General features: G+C 48.4%; 1 protein-coding gene across 3 annotated transcripts in view; it reads right to left on the bottom strand.

Annotated features, from left to right (window-relative positions):
- LOXL2 (lysyl oxidase like 2) overlaps positions 1-27,924 on the bottom strand; it is a gene marked incomplete at its 5' end in the record, with an annotated part of 95,268 nt that overhangs the window by 29,816 nt on the left and 37,528 nt on the right. The window contains 3 exons of one of the 3 annotated variants that reach the window (XM_081076972.1): positions 2,077-2,260; positions 5,646-5,868; positions 12,975-13,186. In XM_081076972.1, coding sequence (XP_080933098.1) covers positions 2,077-2,260; positions 5,646-5,868; positions 12,975-13,186 — 619 coding nt within the window. Of the gene's footprint in view, positions 1-2,076; positions 2,282-5,645; positions 5,869-12,974; positions 13,187-27,924 lie in introns of all 3 variants that reach the window. The other 2 variants (XM_081076970.1, XM_081076971.1) reach the window with 2 other exon arrangements.

The following is a 27,924-nucleotide window of genomic DNA, read 5'->3' as shown; positions in this document are numbered from 1 at the left end:
GCGTAAACAGATAACTGGAGTTCAGATGTATGCAGGGGTTCCACAGCGAAAAGCACAGGGCCTGACTCTGACCTGACATCCATCCTGGTTAAAAGAACCAGTTTCAGAGAATCACAGGAGGCTGGAGCCAGGTAGAATCTCAGACATCATGAATCCAGTAAAGACTCTGAGGCCCAGAAGGTTGTTCAAGGTCACCGTGCAAATAAGTGGCGGGATCAGGACTGGGCCTCAAATGGCCCAGCTCTCAGTCCTTGCCTGTTCATTGCCCTTGATTCGGGTGTGGTCCCTTGGTTCACCAGCCAGATCCAGGACTGAGGGACTGAATCGTCTGCTCTGTGACTTGACATTGGATGTGGCCTTCTCCCTTTCTGCCCACTGGTGTTGACCCTGCTTGGCATGGCAGCAGATAATCAATTATCCATTGGTTCTTTCAGGGACAGCATTGAACATGCCCAGCGTCTCTTTTGGCCAGAGTTCTGCAGGCTTGGAAAACTCAGAAAACTTTGGCTGCTCTGGGCAGTGAAATAATTAGGTCAAATAACACACACCCAGGAGACATGGAATGTTTATGTCATCCAGTGCTTGTTTATCCTTCAGAATGAGTGGTGTCTTTCCTGTGGGCCTTGGGAGAGCACAGACCATCACATCAACCAATCAGGAAAACACCCTGTGGGAATCTATGAGATCTAAGGGAAGCCTGAATGGCTCACCATGACAGAGGAGAAGGAGGATGGTCATGGGCCCTAAAAGGCTGCCAGCTGCGGTGTTCAAGTCCAGCCTAGATTCCAAACTTTGGTGCACACCCAGGAGGCTTGCAGGGACTAGAAAGCCGAGGTAGAGCGGTATTCCGAATGTGAGTAGGACTGGGCGAAGGTGGGTGTAGAGGGAGAAGCCCAAAGCTGAGAGTCAGAAGGCTGGGTTTTCAGTCTTTCTCTACCACTAACTATTGGGGTGACCTCAGGCTTGTTCTCCTAAGCCTCAAATTCCTTATCTCAGGATGACCTAAGCTCCCCTCCAACAGTGCCGTCGGATTCCAGGACTCTCCAGTCCACTGGTGTATGATTTTCTGTGGTGATCTGTGACCTCACCACATTCCTTTCTGTGGGCAATGGCCCTAGGTCTGACAGCACGGAAACATCTCCTCTCCACAGGCAAGGACACCCCACCCCTCATCTGCAACCCACTGTCCCTCCTCCACAATCCCTCCCAGCAGGCAGCCCCTGATCCACAGCAGCCCCCCTGCTGGTCAACACTGAAAAGATTCCGGGAGATGACTGATTTCCCTTGCTCAGGCCACAGTTCTTCGGGAAAGGCTGGGCACTCATTGTGCTGCTGAGTCTGGGAGGAGACCCTCCTTCTGAAGGACCAGGGCTTGCACAGGTCAGTGATCTTCACGGGCTCAGTGGGAGAGGACACACTGTCCGTTGTCTTGTCATGTCACATTCACAACATTGCTCTCAATGGACTGACCCGCTCGAAAGCCTCCTATATTTTGTTCTTTGCTCAAATGGGAGATTTTTTTCTGGACACTTAATAAAAACCAGGCCCCTTCTCCTTAGGGTCTCATGACATTTATAGAAGGAGGGGCATACTGTTCCCAGTCTCCGGTGGCATGGAGAGAATGTTTTCAGGGCTGTGCCAGAATGGAAAAGTCAGAGGACATTTGGGACTCTTTGTGCCCAGGGTGGTCCATAGCCTGATGAATCCTGAGGTCCTCTCCTCAGGGAGGGTCCTGAGATTCCCAGTTTCTCTGTGGGGCAGTGGGAGCCCTGGGTTAGAGGGTGGGAGACCTCCATTAAAGTATTCATTGGCTGCCCATACGTAGTCTCATCTTGGTCACTTAGTCCCTTCTCTGGGCCTTAGCTTACAAATCCACGTCAGGGGACTCTCTTCCCTAAGGCCCTTCCAACTCTGACTTCCCCAGGGCGAGGTCTGGGATTCTCTAAGAGCAGCAGTTGCTGGAGGCAGGAGAAGAAGCAAGAAGAGCCTGGAAAGCAGCAGACCAGCCAGCTAGGCTGGGCTCCCACGCCATGCTCTCTGTGAAGAGAGGCCATAGGAGTCCTCCCCATGCCTTACCTTGCCCCAGCTGGGAGCCAGTGATGGCCTCTTTGGCACTCCCAAAGCCCAGCTCTCTGCAGACCACGCTGGCAGACACCAGGTCCCACTTGTCGTCGCAGATGGTACCCCATTCTCCGTTCTTGAGCACTTCCACGCGACCCTCTCCGACGTTGGCACCGCCTCTTAACCGCACCAGGGGTTGCTGAAGAAACACACGGTCCTGCTGAGCGCAGAAGCTGATGCACGTTCAGCGGGCAGTCATTGTCCATTCCCCTCCCTGCCCAACCACCCCTGCTCCAAGCCTAGGCAGCCAGGCCAGGAACTGAAACTACACTAGATTTGTGTGTGTGTGGGTGGACGGGGGGAGGCAGGAGACACTCACTCTGCATGGTCAGCTCTGCTGCAAGCTCCCTTGGCAGCCTCTCATGGAGCTTTAGTCCTGGACAATTGGAATGCCCACTGGGACCCTCACTAGCTTGTTACCCCAACCCAGGCCTGGCTCAAGGACCTACCACGAGCACTTACCTCCACCCCTCACCCAGAACCTCAAGCTTTTGAGCTACAGGAAGAAGCTCCTATCCTCCCATCCCAAGTCTGCGGATTCCAGATGGACCATCATTCTACCTGGCTGATAACAGAGTGCTGCACACTAGCCCTGCAGGAACTCCGGGGCACTAAACAGACTGTACTGCAAGGATCCTGCTCTGCACGCCGGTGAGAGGCAGGAGCGTGGGGGCTCACGGGGACGGCTAGGACTTAGAGAACGGGCGCTGCAAGGGGATAGGGAAGCCTCACGCTGCCCCGGAGCTGGGCACCTGCCTGGCCACCACTCTGCTCCTGCTGCCCCTCACTCTACTCCAAGTCCAAATCGGCCCCATCTTCAGAAGATGCAGCCGCACCAGATACGCAGACAGGGTAGGCAGTTACAGTTTAAATACCCCAACTGCTCACTGACAGCCTGGAAGCCTTCTCACCTATCGGGTCTATTTAACTGCACAGGCGTAAAAGCCACCTTCCACCAGCACCTTAACCCCACATCTTACAAGATGGGAGCCGGGTCACTTGACTCTATCTGCCCACATAACCTGGTTTGCACCGGTCTCTGTGCATGCATGCGTGGGGTGTGTGTGTGTGTGCACCTGTGCGTGTGTGTGTTGGGGTGGGAGACTCAGAGGGCGTCAAGGCTCTGAGTCACTGCTGACACTCATTGGCTTCCACGCAGAGGGAGTAAGGTGTGACCTGTGCAGCTGTTCTACATGTGTTGGTCACACCAGTCATTGTTCTAATCTGACCAATGTCGTCCTCAGCCTGGGACTCCCTTCGCTGCTCTGCCCCCCCACCATGGCCTGGCCAAAGCAGGCCTGGCTGGAGGTGGTGTTTTTCAGACATTCACATATACCAGCCACTTTGAGGGGCAAAGGATCAAACAAGACCCTGTGTCTCCATCCTCCAGCTGAGGCTCCCACTTGGCCACATCTCTCTCTCCACCAACTGAGCCTCGTGGTTACCATGGCAGGGTGGGTGCTGTGACAGTACCCAGTTTTACAGACCTCAGGGACTGCTCTGACCCTGGCACTACGGGGAGGAGAAGAGGGACTGGGGCCAGTGCCAAACACCCCCTGACTTCAGGGATCTTGATTCTAGCTAAGGAAAACAAAACAAGTAAAACTGTTGGCTCGAGCCCATTTGCTGGAGACTGTGACCCCTCCCTTCTCCCACCACCCTTCCCAAGCTGTCTAGCGGGATGCCAGGGCCCCCATCCCATGGACCAGACCATCCATGACCCAAGCTTCATGGAGGCAAAGTGCCAAAAACCTCGCCGCAGCCTGTAGTGGCCGGGCAGAGTCATTTGGCCCTGGAGGAAAAAAAAGAAACCAAGGGAAAATATGATGTAAGGCTCTCTTGCTCTTTTTCAGAAAAATTGGTTTGGTATAAACTTGATTCGTTTGCTTTAAACCACACAGTAAGAAGAATTTCCAAACAGTAGGACCTGGTATTCTGGGTGATACATGAAGAAAGCTCAGAGGCTTAGGCTGAGGCCATAGACAGGATATGGTGGTCCAATCGCATGGAAGGGGACCAAGTGAAGGTGTGGTGGGGCAGCTGGGGGCTCTGCCACCGTCCAGGGGTGCCTGTGTCACCGGGTTGCACACATGTGCTACGTGGGCAGGTCTGTGCACATTGGAGGACCCTGTGGGGACTGAGGGGGCAGGGCCGGCTGCTGCTGAAAGTGCCAGGAAGTCCCTCCAGATCCCACACCCTGGGGTTGATGACCAGGCTGCAGCATTCATTTCACTCCTTTCGTTTTCGGTTTCTTTTGTCCAAATATACCACCCCTTGCCTGGGAAAGGCCCCCGATGTGGTTTATCTGGCTCCTACCCTTGTTTTCCTTTCCCAATGGATGAGTATTGTTACCCCTGTTCCAAGAGCCGGTCATTAATGTTGGTGGGAAGGGGTGGAGAGGGCAGAGGGGCAAGAGGAGAGCACAGGCAGGGAGAGGGAAAAGGAGACACAGAATGATGCTGCCAGATTTGGGGAGTGGCTGCTCCTCCCACCCCACCGCCTGGGCAGACCATCTGCCCCCATCACGACCTTCCCCCCTCCTCTTACCCCTGCCATGGTTAGAGCTGACTTGGAACTCACCCCTGCCCAGCTGCCTGATTACTAAGTTCCGAGGTTTTATCTGGCACAGGGAATCATTCCCTAATAAATGATCAACGCTTTTTCCTACCCTTCCCTCCCCTCTGCCATGTGCTATTCCCACCCACTGGCCCCATGTTAGCAGTTTCCAGAACACGCAAATCTCAGAGACCCTTTGGTGGATCTATGAAAAAAGCAGGGTGGGGAAAAAGGAAAGCCTCTTCATAATTTTCAAGGCTTTCCTTTAACTTTTTCAGAGGCTGCGTCAAGCCTGCCATGGTTGGGATAGCTCACTTGTCCTAAGAAATCGGCCTGTTGCAAAGGGGGAGTTAATTTATGTGAGCTGATGTGCACTGCATCTCCCGCCTACACTCACGCATGTACACACACAGGTGTTGGAGCACACACAATGTGACTAACGGGTACAGAGGACATAGGCACGGTAATGGCAGGTGTTCATTTTTTCTTTGTAAAAGCTTTTTAAAATTTTTATCCTTTCTGCTGAAGAATACATCAAAACATGTTTGAAAACCTTGGTAGCTGAGTTCATGTGCTTTTGAGAGTTGTACCACATTTCCCAAAGCTACAGAACGCTTTGTCCCCTGAGAATTGTGCAGAAGCACAAGATGTCCCCCACCCCCGTTTCATGCCAGCAGACAGTGAATGTCCTCCACAGAGGGGACTCTGGTCTCAGAGTGGAGCAGCAGTGGTGGAAGGATGGGGGGGGTGTTAATGAATGGGGGCAGGGTCTCAGCTGCCTGTCACACCCTAGATATGGCATCTACTGGTGAGGCTGGCCCTGACAGGTTTCTCCACCTTCCTGCCCCCTAGCAAAGGGGTCTGAGTTGGGGCCGGCTCTCCTCACTTTCTCCTGGAGGTCTCTGCTCCCTTAACCACCACCACCCGACCCTAGGTGCCAAGTGGCCAGACTCCTGTTCCATCCTCACCTCTGGCTTATAGGCTTTCCGGAATCTTGAGGGTCCATCAGGGCTGAAGACCTGGCCAGGCACACAACTCACCACAGCTGGCAGCCCATTCTCACAGGTAACATTCTTCACGGGGTCCCGTGACACCTGTGGGCCCAGCTTGCAGCTGGAGATGTGGGCTTCCGTGCCCGTGCAGTCCATGGAGAAACGCCAGTAGCGTTGCTTCTTCCGGGCAGCAAACATTCTGCAGAGTGCGGGAGGGGGCAGGTGACCGGAGTGTCATAGCATCCACCCTTCCTTCCTTCCACAACTAGACATTGGGCACCTGCCCTGGGCCAGTCACTGTGCTGGCTGCGTGGGATCTTGTGGAGGAAACGGGTGGCCATGGTCCCTGTTCTTGGAGCTCGGTCATGCTTCACAGATGGGGGTCTACACAGCGCACCCACAAACACCCACTGAACGCCTCACTCATGTTGGCTCATGTGCTGGGCAGGACCTGGAAGGGGGACGTGACCTCCTGCCACCAGGCAGCTTACATAGGAGATAAGGAACTAAGCATGGTGAGATAATACTAAAGCCTATAAATACCCTTGGTCCTAGGAAAGCCTTCAGTACTGACCACGGTGGTTGGTCACCTACACTCTCCAGATAATTTCGACATTTGTTGTCATTCCCTGCCTTTATTCCCCTGTCAATGAACATCATAGCTTGACAGTTAAACTCTCTCCCAAGGATATATAAGATTACAGGTGTAAATATAATGAGAACAGTCTAAAATGACCTCGTCTGCTGAATCAAAGTATAATTTCGTGGTAATGGAAATTATAATGGTGATGAAACTCAGCCACAGACCTTATCAAATCTTCACCCAGGAAGCAGTGAGGCTGAGGTTGTCACCACACCATGTCCTAGGGAAGCTCTTGGCCTGTATCACCTATCCTTTTTTTGGAAGGCAAAATATGGATCAAGGCGAGTCAAAGTTTTTTCTAAAATAACCAAACCAATGAGTCATGAAATGGCTAACAGAAAGCTTGCTGTGCTTCAGTTTCCCCACCTCCAAGTTAGAAGTAGCAATAGGATCTAATTGATAAGATTGTTAGGAAAATTAAATGAGTTAATACTTATAAAGCATTAACTGCCGTGCCCAGCACATCGGAAGGGCTACATAAGTGTTTATAAAATACATACTGTATTGGATAAAGGAAAAAAAGAAGAGATAAGAAAAGGGAGAGCTCCCTGTGGCTGCAGTGATGATGGAGGACTTCAGGAAAGAGTAGGGTTTGAACTGGGTTTTGAGTGATGGTGGGTTTTGTGATGTCGGATGGCAGAGAAGACACCCTGTCCTCTCATGCTATCTTAGTTCTTTAAGGTCTGGTCTGTGTGCTTGTCTCAGCTTCACAGAACACAGTGAGATGCCCGAGAGAGCCAGACAGGGCCTTCCAGGGCAGTCTGGCCCCTGAAAGGGGCAGAACCGAGGTTCTGTTCTCTGGGTCCGGCAGGTCTGGAAGTTTCTGCTTTGTCTCGAAGTGAATGGGATATAAAAACAGAGGAAGGAAAAACCCTACAGACACCACCAATATCTGTCCTTAACCAAAAAATGAGACTCGAAACAATTCTAATGCATGTGTGGGCACAATGACACAGAATCCCTGAAAAAAAAGGACTATCCTGGAAAATTCAAGATATGTGCTCAGCAGAGCTGCAGCCCAGAGTGGAGGAATGCTAATAATTCCAAGAACCACTGTCCCTCCCCACTTCCTGGAAGCCCCTGCACTTGGAACTACAAGCTCCAACTTGTTCCCCACGACATCCCACACCAGGAGAGAGAACACACTTGGGGGTGTCAGCTGCACAAGGATTGGTCAGCTCTCACTGGCTTGGAGAATCCTTTTGCTCTTAGCTTTCAGAGAATACCACCCTTTCCCAGGAACACATGTACTGATCTCTTAATATAGAGCGAAGTACTCACAGCAAACAGAACACTCATGCCTTCCCCAGGCGGCCCTGCCTCCGTCTTACATCAGCTCTCAGGAATGCGTCCTGACCTTCCACAGGCTCCCACCATGCAGCACTCACCTCTCCCCCATGATTCACTCTGGACAGATCCCAGAGGGTGCAGATATGAGCTCAGGGGAGGATAGATGAACAGCCCACTCTAGACCTTGGTAATTGGAGAGGGGCTGAAGTTATGGGAAAACCATTGGCCGAGTGGGAAGCCTGCTTGAGACAGAGGTGTCCAGGCCTGTGGCTGGGTAGCAGGAAGAACAGTGGGCTGGACTGATTCAACTAAAAATAAAAAGTCCTGCTAGCTCTCCCCGAGCCAAGAGGAAGCCAGATTTTGCAGGGATTCTGCCAGCTGCTGAGTATGTCTGTTCGAATTAGTCATTCCAGAAGTAGGGAAATTACATGGGATGGTTCCTGGGACCCAGTGGGCTACTGTGAGACGGACCTGAGCTAAAACTGCACTGACTGCCTAACTTCCAGAAGCCCCTACACTGACTGGTCTGACACAGCGACATTTAGGTCTCCTGAATCAATGTTGTTAGTTCATAGCCAGTGTCCAGTAGTCCCCCAAAGTTCTGATTATTTCCTCTTTACCAATGTACAGTTATCCTGGTAAAAGGTCCTATGTCCACTTGGGGAAGGCTGGAAGAAAGATTAACGGTATAAAATTTTAGCAGTAAACTGGGGTCCTTCCTCAAGGGGACCCAGCCTCCTCTTCATTTGATGGGTTCTGGATCTGTAAACTGGCTCAAGTCTGGGAATTGATTGAGAGCCATGACTTTCTGTTTGTATGATTCAGGTTAGACTCTTGTTCACTTGACCTAGAACTTTTCTTCTACAGAACACGTAAGAATTATTAGGCTTGCTCTCTACCATGCACCACAGAACGACCTTTCAGTCAATGATGAACTGCATGTGTGACGGTGGCGTACCACACAGCCTACCTGTAGCGTGGGCTATACCATCTAGGTTCACGTGAGTGCACTCTGTGACGTTCACACAACAAAGAAATCACGCAATGACACATTTCTCTGAAGGCATCCCCCTCGTTAAGCAGTGCATGACTGTACTGCTCTTCCAGGAACACCATAATTAACTAGCCAATGCAGTACTGCTGCACAGGTTAGACTGTTCTGACGGCTGCTTTGATGCTTTGACGGTGCTCTCCATTCCATAACCACGCCCACCTTGTCTTGGGCGGTTAGGGGCTGCCGCTTGGCTGCTGCCACCTTAGGATCATCTGGGTAATTGATTTCGGCTTCCTAATTCAGTGACTACAGTCCGACTGTGAGGTCTGGCCTACAGGGAAGAGCGATCACAGAGCTCATGAAGGATTCGGAGACTTTTCTGACAGAGTTATTCCTCAGTTGTGATGAAAGGTGTGTCCTCTGGACCCTCTCAGGGTTGGTGAGTACCGTTTCCCCAAAAATAAGACCTAGCCAGACAATCAGCTCTAATTGTCTGTATCTTTTTTGCATCTTTTGGAGCAAAAATTAATATAAGAGCCGGTATTATATTATATTATATTATATAGACCAGATCTTATAGTAAAATAAGACCAATTTTCTATTATATAAGACCTGGTATATGTATTACATTATATTATATTATATTATATTATATTATATTATATTATATTATATTATATTGACCCAGTCTTATATTATAGTAAAATAAGACCTGGTATTATATTATATTATTATATTATATATTATATTATATTATATTATATTATATTATATTATATTATATTATATTCCCGGTCTTATAGTAAAATAAGACAGGGTCTTATATTAATTTTTGCTACAAAAGAAGCATTAGAACTAATTGTCCGACTAGGTCTTATTTTCTGGGAAACATGGTAAGTCTCAAATGAGTCTCAAATGACAAATCCATTCTAACCTTCCAATCTCCCTAAGCCTTTGAATCCCTTCCTCTACATGAAACCAAAGGAGGCTGCCATTTCCATTTTACTCATGGCTTTTTGGTCCATGTTCCAGCCAACCAACCAACCAGAACACTTCTGAACTCTCAAGATGCAACACTAGACACCGAATCCCTGCTTAACAAGCTTGTGTCAGTAAATCAATATCAATAGTGGGATCCTGCGTTAAGAAGAAGAAAAAGACTGCAATATGAAATGCTGCTGCCCCAGGGATGGGCCCTGAGGCTTTCAGCTTCATTGGCTTCAAGGTATATGCCCAGCTCCCTAGCCCAGCGTAGAAGTTAGCTCATAGCAAAGCAGCCCACACTGGAGAGTCCCAGACTCCACTCAGGCAGGCCCATGGGCACAGAGGCCTCTGGGGACATGTGGATAAACCACTGGATTTCTCTGATTTGGGGGAGGGGGTAGCTAGCAGAGGCTCTGAGGAAGGGCTGCAGTCCAGCCTTAGGGGTTACTCCGAGGCCTCTGAGTGGCCACCAGACCTGCAGGCTAACAGAGGGAGCCAAGGTGGAAGAATTTCCAAGGTTGTAAAATTCCTTAAGGGGCATGGTGGATGCATGGACATTACTAACCCCATCCCAGAGGGAGAATTACTTTGAAAACCATTTTCTTCAGACAGAGAAGGGTCTCCCTTGGAGGCCACCTCCCCTGCCTCAGGGAGGTGATGTCAGCAACTGCAGGGACAGGCTGTGGGAAGGGTAAAAGGGAGATGGGGAAAGATGTTCTGGAAGTCAGGGATTCAGGAACCATGCAGGATGAGACCCTCTCTCCAGCTCCCAGGCTTCTGTTTTGGTCAAATTCTGAGTAGGGCTCACAGACACCCCATTCCCAGGCCAGCCCGGGCCCAGCTCTCAGACTAACAGCAAGCCTTATGGTGGTGGCCTGGGCTGAGTGGCCACGTTGGAACAGGTCTGAAGGTAGAGGCAGCAGTGTGGAGAGTTCTTCCTAGAGTAGCCCTGCAGGTTCTGGCAGGAGCAAGCTCTGTGACCTCCAAGTCCACTGCCCTTCAGGCCTGAGTTTCCCGTCATGCATACTGAAGCCAGCTTGGACCAGGTGACCTCTGAGGCTGACCCATGCCCTGGGAGTCCTTGCTCGTTGCTAACAGCTTCCTCCAGCCAGCTGCCATCTCGGCCCCTACCAGTACCACCATGGCACAGAAAACCCTTCCCAGCACACCTTTCTCTTTGGGCACCCAACTGTGAGCCCCAGAAATTAACACTAAATGGTAGAGACAGCCAGGAAGGTTTTGCCCCACCAGCCTGCCCCTCCATTCCATCTCCAGCTAGAGGTTGGGAAGAGCAGCTGGTTTCCAATGCCCTTGGTTGAGAACACCACTCAGCCTTGTGGATGCTCCCAGCCTTTGAAGCCCTTTCCTACCTGCTTTTGAAAAAAAAACAACACTACAGATTTGGAGGGTGGGAGGAGCAGGGAGGGTGGTTTCAAACCCAGCACTGAGCAGATTGCCTGGGGCCCAGTGGCCAAAATAGATCTGAGATCCCTCCTCAAAATCAGGAAAAAAACTTTGGATGGCCTGCAGTTGGGGAGATGGCTTTCAGATGCCTTCTGAACAATCACATACTTCCTGGCCTCAGGCACCCCATTCTGTCCCAGGCAGGGCTGATGGCAGCCTTCCCAGGCCTAGAACTGGACTCAGACCAGCTGCCAGGCTGGGGTACTGTGGGGAAGTCAGGTGGGAACCTGTCAGGAGTGTGTGTGTGTGGGGGGGTGCTTTTCTTGGCTCCAATTGGTAGGAAAAACTGAGAAAGCATCCCTAGGGAAGGAGCTGGCCAGCTGGCGGGAGTTCTCCAAAGTATTCAGAGGACCAGGACCCCTGCTGCAAATAGGAAGGTCCGGGCTATGTCCAAGAGTGGCTGGGGTGGGATTCACAGCTAGGATCAGCCCCAGGTTGGGGTGGGGCATAGTGAGCCCTCCCAGCTGAGCAGCACAGCCAGGAGCATCAGCCTCATGGTGGGCTGAGGGCTCTAACCCAAGGTGGCCACGCCAAGCCCATGGACCTGCAGGCTGCTCTAACCCCAGGGATCTGGAGGGACAGCTGGGGCTAGATCCCAGGTCTCCTGATTTCCTCTGGCTTAAAAGTGAGACAGAATAGAGACTTGGGTCGGGGGCGAAGGAATGCCACCACCCTATCACTCCCTACGCAAAAATGCAGAAGTAGCTGATTTCATTTCCCTTCCCACTGTTTACTTCCATACAGATGTCAAAACCACTATTCTGCATGTGCAGTTGATCAAGGTTTGTCCGCTATACGACCTTCCTGGGGTGGCGATAATGAGCAGTCCTCCATCTTGCCCACCAGCGCAGGCGTGAACATGGTTACCAGGCAACGTAACAGGCAGAGAAAACCCGCCACTTTCAAAATGCCTTCTGTTTTCAAAAACCCACCCTTTCCACAAGACTTTGTCCCCAGCTCATAAAAGCAGCCAAGCAGAGCCAGCCCTCGAATCAGTTGAGAGGACCTTCTGTTCCCGTGTGCTGTCTCCTTTGTGTTCAAGCATAAGCTTAATAAAATCAGCCTGGAAATTTTTCTGGGGTTTCCTCTCGATTTCTATGTCGGGGAACCCAAGAACCTGAACATCAGTAAAAAAAAGGAGAATTGTGAGTCTACACTCTGTAGGAGTATGGATCCCTTAGCTGGAAGCCTATGTTTGGATCCTAAAGCTGCCACTTCCCTCTTTAACTTGGTTTCCTCATCTCTAATATCAAACACTATTTCCTAGTGTTGTGAGGGTTAAGTGATCAAGAACAGAGCTTGGCACAGGGTAAGCACTCAGTAAACAGATTATCCTTATTATCATTACTAAGAGGAGATAGGAAGGCCCCACTACCAACCAATATGCCATAGACACCAGCTTATCATGGGGTGAAACCCCTTCACTGGACACCCCTCGGGGCAAATTACTCTAAATCCCATTATTACATACTCCTTTCCCCAGGGGAGATATTAATCTGGAAACCAAAACAGCACTGTAAGATTTCACTGGGATTGGTATAACTGATCGAATTGATCAGTTTCTCAACTTCCTAACAGGTGCTGCAAATTCCATATTTCTCAGACTAATCATTTGTTGAGGGCAAGTAAACATTTCTTCTTAAGTTGATGTGGTCCTTGCCCCGCACGGCCTGGGTATTGTCCTAGTTCAGCCTCCTGGTTACTGAGCTGGATGTCAGCACTCAGACGTGGGTTTTCCCTGCACTTCACCTCTGTCATAAGCTCCCCTCCCTCTGTCTTTGTCATTTATGTGGGGGCTGTCTCCCACAGGTGGTGGTTCCTGAGAGGTAAGGCTTGCCCATGACGGATGCCCTCTGCTCAGCGCCCACCGCAAGAGCTTACTCTTCCTGGGTGACAGCCCAGGAAGCCGCGCTTCGTGTGGGCCTCTTACTTGTACACTTTGGTGTTATACGTCCTCTCCCCAGGGAAGCCAAACATGCCGCAGACCACGTGGGAATTCTTGGCCGTCCAGTGCTTGTCACAGATCTGCTTCCAGACCTTGCCCTCCTTCACCTCCACGTAGCCCTCCATCACGGGGGTGCGCCTGCGGTAGGCGGACAGAATGGCTCGGATCCGGATGTCCTCCACCTGGATATTCAGGTTCTGGGAAGGAGGAGGCACCGAAGGACACGGGTTACTTTCCAGGTCTGGCCATGGAGAGGTGACGACAGGAGGGCACTCGGCTAGCCGGCCTCCACCCCTGCAGGGGTTATGGGTGCTACCCAGGAGCATACAGCATACAGCCACACTTGATAAGCATTATGCATGAGAGGGTGGAGGGTCCCAGCAGCTTCTCCTTTGTCCTACATAAAAACCCTGGAGAGGAAAGGACAACCACCTCCTCCTGCAGGAGTCTCAAAATTAGAGCAGAAGAGAGAACGTGTTCTTTGAATTTTCATGTTCTATATCAAAAATAATTTGGATTTTGCAGTTTACTCCCAAGCATGTATGTGCATGCATGTGAGTTGTGTGTGTGTGTGTGTGTGTGTGTGTGTGTGTCTCCCCACTAATCTTTCAGGCAGATGAGCCTCAGCTGTCCTCATGCTAGTGGTGCCATCTTGCATACCACCTGATGCCCCAGGGTCCACATTCCTGAGTGAAAAAATCTCAGGAGAGAAGGGAGTTGTGTGCAGGAACACAGCTTGCTTAGCAGGGAGGGGCAACCTGGGGACCAGGAGGTAGGGGTAGACACATCTGTGGCAAGGAAGGGAAAGATTCTGAATGTGTTGCGGCCCTTGAAAAGCCTCCTCCTACTCCAAGCCCCACTCATCTTTCTGCAGCGGTGAGTGAGAGAAGGAGGAACTAGACAGGAGGAGTTGGAAGAGGCTGTGTGGGGGGCAGGCTCCTGCCTCACTGCAGTGAGGGCTCTCCTGTCCACAGCCCAACACAGAGTGGCAATGTCCCTGCCCCAGGCCTCCACCCAAGTCCTAGGGATTTGGTAGGACAAGGGGCCTCAACAGGCTAAGCTGGGTGAGAGGAATGGGGTGCTACCCTGGAGTTTATGCTTTTCCAAGGTTCACCCAATCTGCCCTCAAACACGATGGAAGCTCCTTCCTGAATCTTCCACTTCCAGCCCCTCCTCTCTGCCCATCTAGGATGTGGGAAATGAGGCCTGGAGAAGAGAAAGTGCTAGAACAAGTGTCATTGTCCTTGTTCTTTCACCAACTTTGTGTGTGTGTGTGTGTGTGTGTGTGTGTGTGTGTGTGTCTGTAGCTGTATATGTGCCTGTGGGATGGGCCTTTGGTGCGTATCTGCGCAAGATGATATGGACATGTAGGGTTGTGTGTCTGTGTTGTGTGGGTCTCTGTATGTGTGGAATGTGCGTCTGTTTGTGTACGTATGTGGTGGAGGACAGGGGCCTCCAAAAAGCCTTAGGGGAGCAGTGCCTGAGGTACAGGTGAGAAGATCTTTGTGCTGCCCCTGCCCCTTGGGACCACCACCAGCCCTTGCTAGGCTCCCTGAGTCGCTGCCTCCATCTCCCTTCTCCATCCATCACAGAGCCAGCCACCAGAAAGTCTCATCCCTTGACTGCCCACTCTTTACCTATGGAGTGATTCCCAAATCACTTAGTGAGGTGCCCACTGGCCATCATGACTGATTCCACCTCCCTATCCAACCCCTTCACTGTGCCCAGCTCCAAATCTATGCTCAGATCTGATGAATTGCAATGTATCAATAACAGCTACGGTATGTGAGCCCAGCAGTAAGGTTTTATGTGCTTTCTCTCACTTAGTCTCCAGTCAATAGAACGAGCTGCTTATAGCTATTGTCATCCACATTTGCCACAAGAGAAATTGGTTGACACCAATTATCTCCCCAGGACCATCTAGAGGCAGGAGTCCTGAGGTATAGGTGAGAAGATCTCTGAGCTGGGCCAGGAAGGGAGAGGTAGGGCTGGGCAGGGGTGCGAGCAGGGAGGGACCCGGTGACCCGAGTGCCCAAGTCCCTGTCCAGCCAGGATGCAAATGAACCATGAGGGTGAACAGGACCATTATTTGGATGCCCAGGGATTCGTGTCTCCTCACCACTGGCTTTCGGGTGCAAAGCCAGGCCCTGCTCCACCAGTCCTGCAGGGCAGTGGAAAGTATGTGGGCCAGCAGTGATGGCATTTGGCCCTGGTTCCTTTCCACGCAGAGCGGAAGGAAAGCCGCCAGTGGCAGGATGATTTTGGCCAGCTTGGATCCTGGATTCTTTACAACTTCCATTCAGGCCACAGGACCCGTGCCACCAAGACACGTGGACAGGAGTGAGCCATGAAAAGGCCTGAGGTCTAAACAGGCCTGTCTCCTCCCACCTCAGAGGCGGGGCTGGGATTCCAGCGTGTAATGCATAATGCCCGAAGGAAAGTTACCACTGTGGCATCAGCCCTGCGGCTTCACAGGGCAAGCAAGCTGGACAGACTTCATTACATTTACAGATCTTGCCCCCCACTCGCCCCCCTGCCACCCTGCCATGGGGCAGCAGTGCAGGCTGGCTAAGGGGAGATGTGAACCTCAGCACCCCAGCTATGACAGTAGGAGGAGGAAGGCCCTGTGTGGGGAGAGGCTCAGCAGAAGCACGACTGGTGGGGAAAGTCAGGTGGGTTCTAGGATGTGGGAAATGCGGCTTGAAGAAGAGAAAGTGCTAGAACAGGTGTCGTTGTCCTTGTTCTTTCACCAACTTTGTGTGTATGTATCTGTGTGTGTCTCTGTGTATCTGTATATGTCTCTGTGGGATGGGCCTCTTGTCTGTAGCCGCACATGACAATGTGTACATGCAGGGTTGTGTGACTGTGTTGTGTAGGTCTCTGTTCGTATGCAGTGTGCGTCTGTTTGTGTACGTATGTGGTGGAGGACAGGGCCAGAGGAACTTGTCCCTCCAAAGCATGGGAGGAGCAGTCAGGACAGGCTTATTTATACGCATTGTTCCTTCAGAATGGAATGTCGTTTCTTCTCCGTCCAACAGAACCAACTCCTTTCCATTCTGTTGGACTCAAGTCTCATTCATTCATTCAATAAAATACAGTCTCTCCCCTCCATGGACCCTGCCTCCTCCCAACCATAGGGCTTGCCTCTCCTCTGAAAAATAATGACTGCAAGGGGCCTTATTTTATCAAACACCAACCACGTCATTACACGTCAGGCTCTGCGCTCAGAACTTTCTGACCATTCCCTTGATCAATTCCCACGACAGCCTGTGAGAAGACTAATGGTATACCACACTACAGGGGAAAAAACAAGAAAACTTGGCAAGGTTTTGCCACTTCTCCAAGTCACAAAGCCAATTAGTAGGCAAACAAAGGTGAAAACTGAGTTCTGACTCCAAGCCCACACTCTAGACTAGTAACCACTGGTCTCTGAGAGGTCTTCCCCCCCCACACTCCCCCCACCCATGCCCTGTCCACTGCCTGGTTTAGAATCGACCCACATAGGGCAGGGCCTGGGGCTCTGGCTTCTAGGTGGTCCCTTTGGGGCCTGGCCAGTGCTGTGCAAAGTCCACCCTGCACCCGCCTGGAGGAGCCGTGAGTCAGACCCGAGTGCTCGTACGTGAGGGCAGAGCTGACTCCCAGCTGCTCCTGGACTCAGGCCTGGGGAGGCAGGGGAACCCTGCATGGCTCACGTTCAGCACTCACTGCTAGCTAACAAGCTCCCATAGGCCGCTCAGAGACCTCTGTGTAGAAAAACACAGGCAGACACACATCACTTCCCTCCTTACTTCACTGCTGTGGAATCCCTTCCATAACCACAAGTGCTAGGTTTTTTTTTTTCCTCCCCCAGAAGTTCAACTCCAAAAGAGAAGAGAGGATTTGAAACATTAAAACATAGACACATTTTTCTTTTCAAACCAAGGGCTCTCTAGACTTGTTAGATTTACATTAAGCCCGATAGCCCAGAAGCTGGTAAAGTGTCTGGCACATTTTAAAATTCAAATTAAAGCCTGAATGCTGTCCCCCTTGCCAGAGACAGTAGTTTACCTAGCTCTCCAAAAGGCTTCCCTCCAGGGAATCCACAGAACTTTCTGGACTTGCCCTACTCAGCGCTAATCACATCCCCAGGGAGGGCCTGAGTACTGGGAGCGCTTATCACCTGCTTCCAAAAGGGAAAATCAAGGTGCAGTGAGACCAGGACCTGCCTGCTTCAGCCAGTGGGCTGGTGAAGAGCTTGGACTTCTGGTCTTGTGCCTGAATATTTCACATTTGCAGCTTGGTGAATAACTTGCAAATTCCACAATGTGACAGTGTGGGGCTGTCGCCAATGAGGAAAAATCACTAGTTTTGAAAGTCTAGTTGGAGATTGCATCAGAGGAAGACACAGGAGAAGGCAAGGCAAGAAAGCAAGGAAGCCTCCAACGCACTTCACAATTTATCTGAAAACTGAGCACTAGCACCACTGCCCCCCAGGGAAGAACGTTTGCAAGGGCCAGGTCTTAGCCCAAGGATCCTCCTTCCCTCTGCTCCAGAAACCATTATTTTTTTTAAATAAATTGTTTGTTTAAATATTTTTTTATTTTTCAATTACAGTCAACATTCAATATTATATTAGTTTCAGGTGTACAGCATAGTGGTTAGACATTTATATAATTTATGAAGTGATCCCCCCAAATAGTAACCACCCGGAACTATGCATAGTTATTACAGTATTATTGACTATATTCCCTATGCTGTACTTTACATTCCTATGACTATTTTTCTTTTAACTAAATTTATTGGGGGTGATATTAGTTAACAAAATTATATAGGTTTCAAATGTACAATTCTGTAATACATCATCTATACATTGCATTGTATGTTCACCACCCAGAGTCAGTTCTCCTTTCACCACCATATATTTGACCCCTTTACCCTCTTCTACCTCTCCCCCTCCTCACTTACCCTCTGGTAACCACTAAACTGTTGTCTGTGTCTGTGAGTTTTGTTTGTCACTTTCAGTTTTATATCCCACCTATGAGTGAAATCCTATGGCTCTCGACTTTTTCTGTCTGACTTCGTTTAGCATAATAATCTCAAGATCCATCCATGTTGTCACGACCCATGACTATTTTGTAACCACCAATTTGTACCTCTTACTCCCTTCCCCCTTTTCACTCATCTGCCAACCCCTCTCCTATCTGGCAAGCATCAAAATGTTCTCTGCATCTATGAATTTGTTTCTGTTTAGTTTGTTCCTGTATTTTATTTTTTTGATTCCACATGTAAGTGAAATCATATGGTATTTGTGTTTCTCTGTCTGACTTATTTCACTTAGCATAACACCCTCTAGGTTCATCCATGTTGTCACAAATGGCAAGATTTCGTTCTTTATGGCCAATAGTCCATTGTATATATGTACCACATCTTCGTTATCCATTTGCCTATTGATGGATACTTAGGTTGCTTCCATATTCTTGGCTATTGTAAATAATGCTGCAATGAACATAGGGGTGCATACGTCTTTCTGAATTCGTGGTTTGGGTTTCTTAGGATAAATACCCTGAAGTGGAATTGCTGGATCATAATTCTGTTTTTAATTTTTTGAGGAAACTCCATACTTTAGAAGTGGTAATCGAACATCAGCCCAGACTTCTTGGAGTAGTGAGGGGGTGAGAGAACCATGAAGGACACGTGAGTCCGCCACTATCCCAACTAGAATGCACGACTGGTTAATCCACACAACTTCTGCTCACTTAGCAAGTCCCTCCTTTCTACTTCTAACAGCGTCCTGCATCTTGCTCTCAAAGGCTGCAGTTTCCTTTATTCAAGACATTTCAAAAAATGTCTTGTTAGATAGAGATCCATTTTCCCAACTGCTAGCATGGTACCTTCCTCAGCACCTCAAACCAAACACATCCAGGATGCCCTGGGCATTTCCTGTTTTCACCGGGTGAGGCTCCAGCCCTTCCAGTTTGCAGACCAGAAGCCTTGCGTGCCTTTTGCACCCTCTGTCTTCCTCTATCTTCAGCCCATTTTGCCCAGCAAGGCCTTTTCTATCCTTCCACCACCTTTCCATCCCCACTTCTGTTTTCCTGTCAGGTGTGCCATGACAATTGCGAAAACAGGAGAAGGGCATATAATTCCGTCATTTCCCATGGGCCCTGCGTGTCTTCTCAGTCTGAGTGAATCACTGACCCAGGCCACGTGAACACACCACTGGCCCGTTCACCCACCCTGACCACAGTGTCCTCACGGGTCTTGCTAGGAACCTTCACGTGATACCCCAGGCCTTAGGCTCTGGTCAAGAGACTCCTTGATCATCCCATCTCATTCCCTCCTTCCCTTTTTCCAGCCAGTGAGCTTTTCCCACTGTCTTGCTGCTGTCATTCTTTGAATTCCAGTGTCAATTCTCTCTTCCCTTCTCTCTATGTGTTAGGGACAATTTCATTCAAAAAATATCTGTTGAGTGCTATGATGTCCCAGGCACTGTGAGATTCTGGGACACACAGGTCAATCAGACAGGCGAATCTCTTGCACACTCATGACAGAAGGGGAAAGAAACAGCATGGCTTCCTCCAGGAAGCACCCTCCCCTAAATAGCTCATCCATATAAATTTCTTCTTATCCTTCTAACGTTTGCTCTCTGAATCACTCATTCAGTCCTTGGTTATATTGACTCCCTGGTACTATTCTTTATCAGTCCACATGCTTTTGTTGGACTGCGAATCCCTCAAGGACAGAACTGTGCCTCGTGTTGTTGTTGCTATTTTTGTTATTACCCACAGCTCCTTGTGCCAGACAGACACATAGTGGGTCCTCGAATATTTTTTGAATGAACCAATAATGATTTCGAAAAATCCGATTACAGGAATTCAGCTTAGCTAGAAACTTTGGGCTCCCAAGCTAAAAATTTAATAAAGACGCCCTTTATTCTTTGTTTAATGCAAAGTAAACAGCGAGGCAGTGCTTGCCTCCCTTCATAGCATAAACCCTACTTATGTGACTTATGGATACACAAGCAGAATGTCTGCCCTTTAGCCCTGCGTTCTTGTCATCTGAGATACTTAACACCCTTCCTTTTCCCCTTGAAATCTGATTGCAAGTAAAGCTAGTGCACTGAAAGCTGATCTGATCCTCAGCACATGTTTAGATGGTTTAGCTAAGTGGGTATTATCTGCAAAGTGTGTGAGGCATATTGTATTAGAAGAGTCTAGCTACCGTGTTTCCCCGAAAATAAGACCTAGCCAGACAATCAGCTCTAATGTGTCTTTTGGAACAAAAATTAATATAAGAACCTGGTCTTACAGACAATAGTTTAGTGGTTACCACAGGGTAAGGGGGGTGGGGGGGAGGGAGATGAGGGTAAGGGAGATCAAATATATGGTGATGGAAGGAGAACTGACTCTGGGTGGTGAACACACAATGGGATTTATAGATGATGTAATACAAAATTGTACAACTGAAATTATGTAATTTCATTAATAATTGTTACCCCAATAAATAAATTAAAAAAAGAACCTGGTCTTATTTTACTATAATATAATACTGGGTATAATATAATATAATAATATAATTAATATAATTAATATAAAATATAAAAATATATAATATATAGTATATAGTATATCATATATAATATATAATATATAATATATAATATATAATATATAATATATAATACATAATACATAATATATAATATATAATATAATATCAGGTCTTACATTAATTTTTGCTCCAAAAGACACATTACAGCTGATTGTCCAACTAGGTTTTATTGTCGGGGAAACAGAGTACACTGTAATTATCCCTGTTGATGATCAAATCAGGAATTCATAGCATAAGAAGCTGCCTGTAACATTCTCCAGCCAGTGGCTTGTGACTGGGTCTGGTGGGTGAAACGGGAGAGGGCAGACATTGTGGCAATGTCTGTTCCTAAGCTCTGTGAGGGAGACCGAGCGAGGTGGAGGGGACGGGGTGAGGGTGGAGTGGAGAGCTGAGGTCATGCTAAGCTACCAGAGGAAAAAGCCACAGTCTGTCTGGGCCCTCCTCCTATAAATCAAGAACTTTGCAGCGCTGCTGGAAAATCGAATACTATTTCATTTTCCAACTTGAAAGCACTGGGGTAGGCAACAGAGGCTGATTCTTTGGAGAACAGGCAAGCCCTGCTGTCTGCAGGAAGCTGGCAGGACACCTGCTCCAGCAACCAGGCCCTAGGACCCAGCAGAGGTGCTGACAGACCAGGTAAGTCCTGGGCCAGGCCCAGTGATCCACCACACTCCCAGGTGGGGTACCTGATGCTTCTCTTCAAAGCAATCATCACCATGGTAACAAAGTAATGATCTGGGAAATCATCTCTCTCCACTATTAGACAGCAAGCTCTAGTAGGACAAGACTATCCATTCATTTCATTAACCCCTTATTCCCAGGGCCTAACATAGGGTCTGGTGCTCAATTAACATGTATTGAACAACTAAATGAACGGATACAGCTCCCGCTGCCTTAGCAACAGCCCTCCAGCATGGCGGAGATGACTCAAATGAACCACTGGGGCCCATTGCAGAGCCAGACTGGAGATCACCAGCCCGCCCTAGTCACATCAGCAGACCGCTCTATAGAATGGATCCCCCCAACCAGGGCAGAGAGAGGCTTTTTCTGGCCCACCTCAAGCCCCTGCTCCTTCCATACAGCACCCCTTACACTGATCTCTCTCCATTAACCTCTCCCTTTCCAAACTGCCATACAACTTACTGTCCACCCCACATTGTTCCAAGTTTGAGTACCTAAAGTCCATTCATTTATCTCCTCTTGCAAGTACCGTTATTTATTCATTTAGCTCATCTCACCATTATCAATACAATGGTATTTACGCTTTTCAAAGGGCTGTGTGTGCAAAGCCCAGGCATGAATCAGGTTCCCAGATTTGCCAGGATGGGCACAATCTCAAACATTTTGTTGTGTTAGCCACATAAGTTCCCTTTTGCTTTTCAGATGCTATGACCTATTTTTAGTTTGTCAAACAGATCACCTTAGAACTATTTCTCTGGTGTCCATTGTGATGGCTGGCAAGCATGACCACCCAGAGGCCCTTGATAAATAGAGTCACGGGATATTAGCACTGGATAGGATCTCATCCATCCTCTTGCCCAAACTCCCAGGACAGCTGGGCAGTTGGGCAGGACTGGGGATTCAGAGCTATGGGCTTCCAGGGTAACTGTACTCCCTTGCTGAAGAGTCTGGCACAAACTGCCCACTTGCAACCATTTCTTGTTCTGCCAACAGAGGAAGGACGTCCAGCTATCCTATGGACATGGGGGGACATGGGTCTATATTTAGGCCTGGAGGGACCACCACCTTCTAAACTGCACAGAGATGAACACAGCCTCCCTTTCTTTCCTTAACCACCCAGGTTAAGGAAAGCCGCACCTCCTCTCTGGTGGGGGGACAAAAGTCCTGGCTGGGAGATGCTGGGGCCTTTCTAGAGTTAATCACTCCCTTTTCGGCTCTGGGCCTCCATCCCCGGGAGCCCCCAGATGCTGGTGAGATAAGGCTGCTGCTGCCAGAGGAAAATCTTGAAGCATTTGGCAGCTGACTGTGACTAATAAAAACCTGGACTCCTGGAATTTTAAAAATTCGCAACAGCCTCAACCCTGTGGTTAAGAGAAGAAAGAACTTTTTCAGGTCTCAGTGCCCTTCCAGAAGGAAATGAACGAGTGGAGAGCAGGGGTACCAGATTCTTCCAGTTCTGTTCTCGTCCCCTCCAGTCCTGTTGGCCTCTCCAGACCTCCTGGGCTGCCTGCTGTCACAAAGGAAAACCTGAGGCCCCGGGGGCTACTGGGGGATAGGCCACACCTAAATCTCACAGCCTAGGGATTCCCAATCAGTTCTGGTCACCTAATTGCTTTTTCAAAAGAATTTTTAAAAAGTGGGTTGAAAAGAAGGTGTGGTGGGGAAGTGGAGAAAAGGAAAAAACCTGAATGTTCCCTGATGTAACCACACATGGCCCCAGCCACGAGCCGTGCCATGAGCACATGACTTAGCAATGTGCAAAACAGCCAGTGTCCAGAGGTTTGCACAGAAGGGCATCTGGATTTGTAATTTCTCCTTATCTGATGCTTTTTCCAACTTGTCTACCCGCCACAGACAGGAAACAAAGCCTCTTGATTTAAGAGCCTCTGAAATCCTGGGAGGTTTGTTTGGGGCTCTGTTTTCTGGGTTTAAAAAGATCTGTTCACTTGGAACCAAAAGTATTTCCCATTTTATTTATTTATTTTTTTGCTCCTCCTTATCTCTTATTACGATTTTGGGCCTTCAAGGTTTGAGACTCCTTGGCCTTACAAAAAATGCTATTTTACAGTAAGGTCTCCAGAGACCCCAGAAGGGTCAGTCACTTTGCACATACAGCCGCAAGTCTCAGGCTCCACTGGGATCTGTGGAACTCAGGTGTCCTGCCTTCAACTCTGGGGTCTAAACCTTAGAATACACAGTACAACCTGTGACAGTACAGCCTGTATCGGAAATGGGAGAACTGACACTCCGCTTGGTTACTTCTCTCGGTGAAATGAACCCAGACTGGTAAATCAGTGGTAGGAATACCTCTACAGTTTGCAAGCACTTTTACAGAAATCGTCTGATTTTTCCCCCCTACAGAATATTTAAACTGCCTTGTAAAAGATGAGTACATGCTGTGTCATTCTGATGGAGAAAACATTGCCACTCTGGATTGCAGACCGTCATAGATGGAAGGCACTTGAATTCAACCTGCTCATCTCAAAAAAACAAAAAAAACCAGACTTGCCCATTGCACTAGCTGCTGGCCCACCAGGTAGCTCGAGGTCCAAACCTGTGACCTGTCCTGTGGTGGGGTCATTCACATGAGAAAGGTATGCTTATGAAGTGTCCAGGAGCCCCTGAGGGTACCCCCAAACAGGATGCAGGAGCCACTGGAAGCACAGTTAGCTCAGCAGTGATATTCCGTCAGCCAGGCCCCAGGGCTAAGTGACTCATGCCTCTGGCATCCCAGAGTGGGATGAACTTGGTCTAGACTGATGCACAGTTTTCTTCCACGCTCTGCTTGGGGAATTCCAGTGTGCTCCTGAGAAGGCTCACACCTGTGAGTGTCATCTCTAAAGCTCTGTGATCTGTCCCCAGTTTCCAGGGGTGAGTGAGGATCGATGTTATACAGCCCACCACACCTCTGCGGAGTAGGGGTGGGAAGAGACGGGTGTCTGCATCACATTCATTTACACCTGGGGTCTCAAGACATGGAGACATCATTAACTGACGCTTCACTTTGACCACATTTCTCTCTTCGCCATTTTTGAATCTATGGGCCCTGAATGGGGGAAAGTGGAGGGAGAGCTTTAGCTTTCACACTTGGCTGTGGACAGTGAGGGCAAGAAGTTTGCTCCTACTTTCAAGGCCAAGGTTGGGAGGGGTCAGAGAAGAGGCAGGGAGAGAATGGAGCACACAGCTGGCATCCCTTCTCTCTCTCTCTCTCTCTCTCTCTCTCTCTCTCTGATGTATAACGCTGATTCACACAATGGTGGACCCTGCCAACAACCAGCTGTGGCTGTCCTCCGCGTGGGTTGCGTATATTTTCATAAACGCAGAGTAACAAGTGATCTTAGAACTTAGTAATCACCTCATCCTGCTTCCTTCCCAATGCAAGAATCTGGCTGCAATTTTCCTGGTTGGAGGCCATCCTATTCCTGGTTGAACTACTCCAGTGACAAGGAATTCACCGCTAATAGGGCAAAAGGGTATCCACTGCAAAGGGGCAACCCTCAGTGTTACAGAATTTTCATGTTGAGCTGAAGTCTACATCCCATTACCTTCTCATCCATCTTAATTCTGGGATTTAAAACAAATCATAAACATCATCTCCATGGTAGCACTTCAAATATTTGAAGAAAACAGACACAAACATTTGAAGAAAACAGACATGTCTCCCCCCATAACTCTTTTCTTGACCCAATATCTTCATTTCCTCATGACATGGTTTCCCGATCTGACCCTTTCCTGTTAGTCCTTTCTCTGGGTGAACTAGTTGAGAAATGGCCCCAGAACTGAATCCTGCACTCAGTTCTTGGTCCCAAAAGGAAAGAGTTTAGGAAAATAACTTCTATCAGTGTATCAGTTTATATTCATTTTTTTTCAGCAGCCACATCATACCTTTGGCTTATACTGAGCTTTCAGCCAACCAATCCCCTTCAGGGATTTTTAAAAAACATAATCAACCCTTTCAGTCACTCTCTCTAGCTTTCGCTCTGTGGATGATTTTTCCCCACATGGACCTTGATATAGGACATTACAATGGTCCCTAATATGTTACAGTTGGGGCCTATGATTTCAACCTACTGAGGTTTTTCTGAATCTCATTCCCTAATGTTATATTCCAGCAATACCTTCCCGCTTTGTGTCTCCTATGAATTTGATCAGTGCTTATTTTAATCTCCATGCGAATTTCTGATACGCGATGGGGAAGTGGGAGTAGAGCCCACTTACTGTTCTCACACGGACTACTCGGCAGTTCTCCTGGGTACCATTAGTCAGTACACTGTAACTCCACCTAACGGCATGTCCACCAAACCTACTTCTTGGCCTCTTGTTCACAACCTTTAATAGGGGACATTTCTTTAGCCAAGAGGAATGACTTCATGACTTCAGCCACTAACACAGGCTATTACATGAAGTATTTCAGAGAAACGTTTCAGCATCCCACAAAAATCCGCTGTAGGTGGTCTGAGCAACTCACCGCCTGTCAGGCCAGCGCTGCCAGTAAGCACGGGCTTTAGCCACAAAGCCCTGGATGGAAGACTCCTCTGACAATTCTCAAAGGCTCTCCTCAGACACTCTGAGAGCTAGGCCCTCTCATGACCTACTTTCATCCAATACCAAAGGGAAGAGGTTATAGGGGACTGCTCATCAGTTGAAAGTTTCCTCAGTGTCTGTGGTGGGACGAGAAAGCCGCCACCCAGTCTGGTTCATTCATAGTAATCAGTCTGATTTTTCCGACAGTAAGAGGGAAGCCTTCTAGGAAAATGCAGAGGATGGAAGGTTGTGGAAGTCGTCCAGCCTTTCCACCCAGATGTCCCCCCAGCTAGTCCTCTCTGGGTTGCTGTAAATTCATTTAGGATGTAGGCTTCTTGCCTTGGAATGACATTCTAGCTTTCCCCAAGACATGCATCTCGTCTTCTCAGGTTATAAGGACTGAAGGACAAGGGCCATATTTTCTTCCCCTAATGGTATCCCAGACCATATCTGTATGCAGCAGACACCCAACAAATGTCCAGAAGAAAGATAGGGACCAAACTTTCCTACCGTGGACTCCAGCCCCTCCAGAATAAGAAAGTATTCTCCAACAGATTTTTTTCAGTCCTCCCTCAGTCTATTCTACCCAATGAAGGTTCTGCTTTTCATATGACCCATCTTATTTGCCCTCCAAATACTCAGCATCAGAACTCCACATAGAGGTATTCAATAAAACTTCTCTGTTCAAGTGATACTCACAGAATCCTTTCCAAGAATCAGTTTTTCCTAGTGGCAAACCCACTGACATTTTGGCCCACGTTCTTTTGATTGAAAAGAATGACTTTTTTAGGCCCAGAAGCCTGAATCTTCACTTGACAATCCAAGTGGATTATCCAAGGATCCTAGGCCAAACAGAGGCCCATTAAAGATGTTATAAATAACTCATTATTCTAGAAGGCAGGGCAATGCTATAAAGGAAAGATTTGCTTCTGTGTGCTTGTCATCACTGTTTAGTTTGATATTTTGTCCTGGGTGATTCTTCATCTAAGGGGATAATGATCTTTGGTTTGAATTCCTGGGAAGAAGAAAACTTGGGAGTTAGACATATTGTTCCCATTAAGTCCTAACATTATTTCTGTTGGATACAATGGTGAATTAGATATAGCCCCTGCCCTCACTGGAAAGATGAGATACATACAAATGGGTGCTAATTATTCTGTATGAGCTTATAAAGAGAGGAAACGGAAAGTGTGAAACTGAGTTGCAAAAGTCTACACTCCAAATCATAAACTTTATGGTAAAGCAAAGTTATCAACGGTAACTAGAATACTAAACAAAGTACATCAACTCTATAACAATCACTTCTAGTTATTTCTAATAAAATAGCAACATTTGAAGAATGTCGGCTAGAAATGGTCTCCTGCCAGCTGAGAGAAGGCTGGAGATCCTTTTCCATGCTATAATACAGGTTTGGACAAGTTCCTAGAATGCTCTAGGAACATATGAGAAAAGAGCAGGATAGTGTGAGTCATGAGAGGAAAAATGTAAAGACCACAATCTGGGTAGAACTTCCTCTGGAACCCAAACAGGGCAATTTCAAGAATCACCTTTCTTCAGCATTAGTCTGGGGTAAGCTGAAGGTTAAAGCACAATGAAGACTCCTTAGCCTGGACTCAGGGCAGCTCCCACAGCCCCTTGGGGTGACCCCAATATATTCCTTGAGAAAGGAGTCTTGGCTGCCTACTTCTCCAGCCCTAAGCCCACATTCCTTGAATGTAAAAGTAGTGCAATAAATATTTGCTAATTTTGTTCTTTAAGTGGAGAATCTGTTGGAAAATCTGAAATTTAGCCATAAATGTAGAAGGGTCAGAAGACTTTTGCCATTCCCAAATGCTGACTTGGGTCAGGCAGCAACATTAGAATCCTCTGGGAGAGCTAGAAGTAACCTGTTCCCACAGTGCGAGATTCTGATTCAGTAAGCTAAGGTGAGACCCCAGTATCTGCATTTGTAAAGTAATTCTGATCCCCAGCTAGATTTGGGAACAACTGTCCTGTGGTAGCCAGCCTCCGAAAGGGTACCCAGTGATCTCCACCTTCTGCATTCATTCCCTTGGGTAATCTCCTCCCACACTATACATGGTTAATCTGTGTGACTAATAGATTTCAGTGGAAATGACGGAATATCACTTCCAAGATTAGG

This window comes from Rhinolophus hipposideros (genome assembly GCF_964194185.1).
Source record: "Rhinolophus hipposideros genome assembly, chromosome: 16".
NCBI lineage: Eukaryota > Metazoa > Chordata > Mammalia > Chiroptera > Rhinolophidae > Rhinolophus > Rhinolophus hipposideros.
This window is presented reverse-complemented; position numbering and strand designations above follow the sequence as displayed.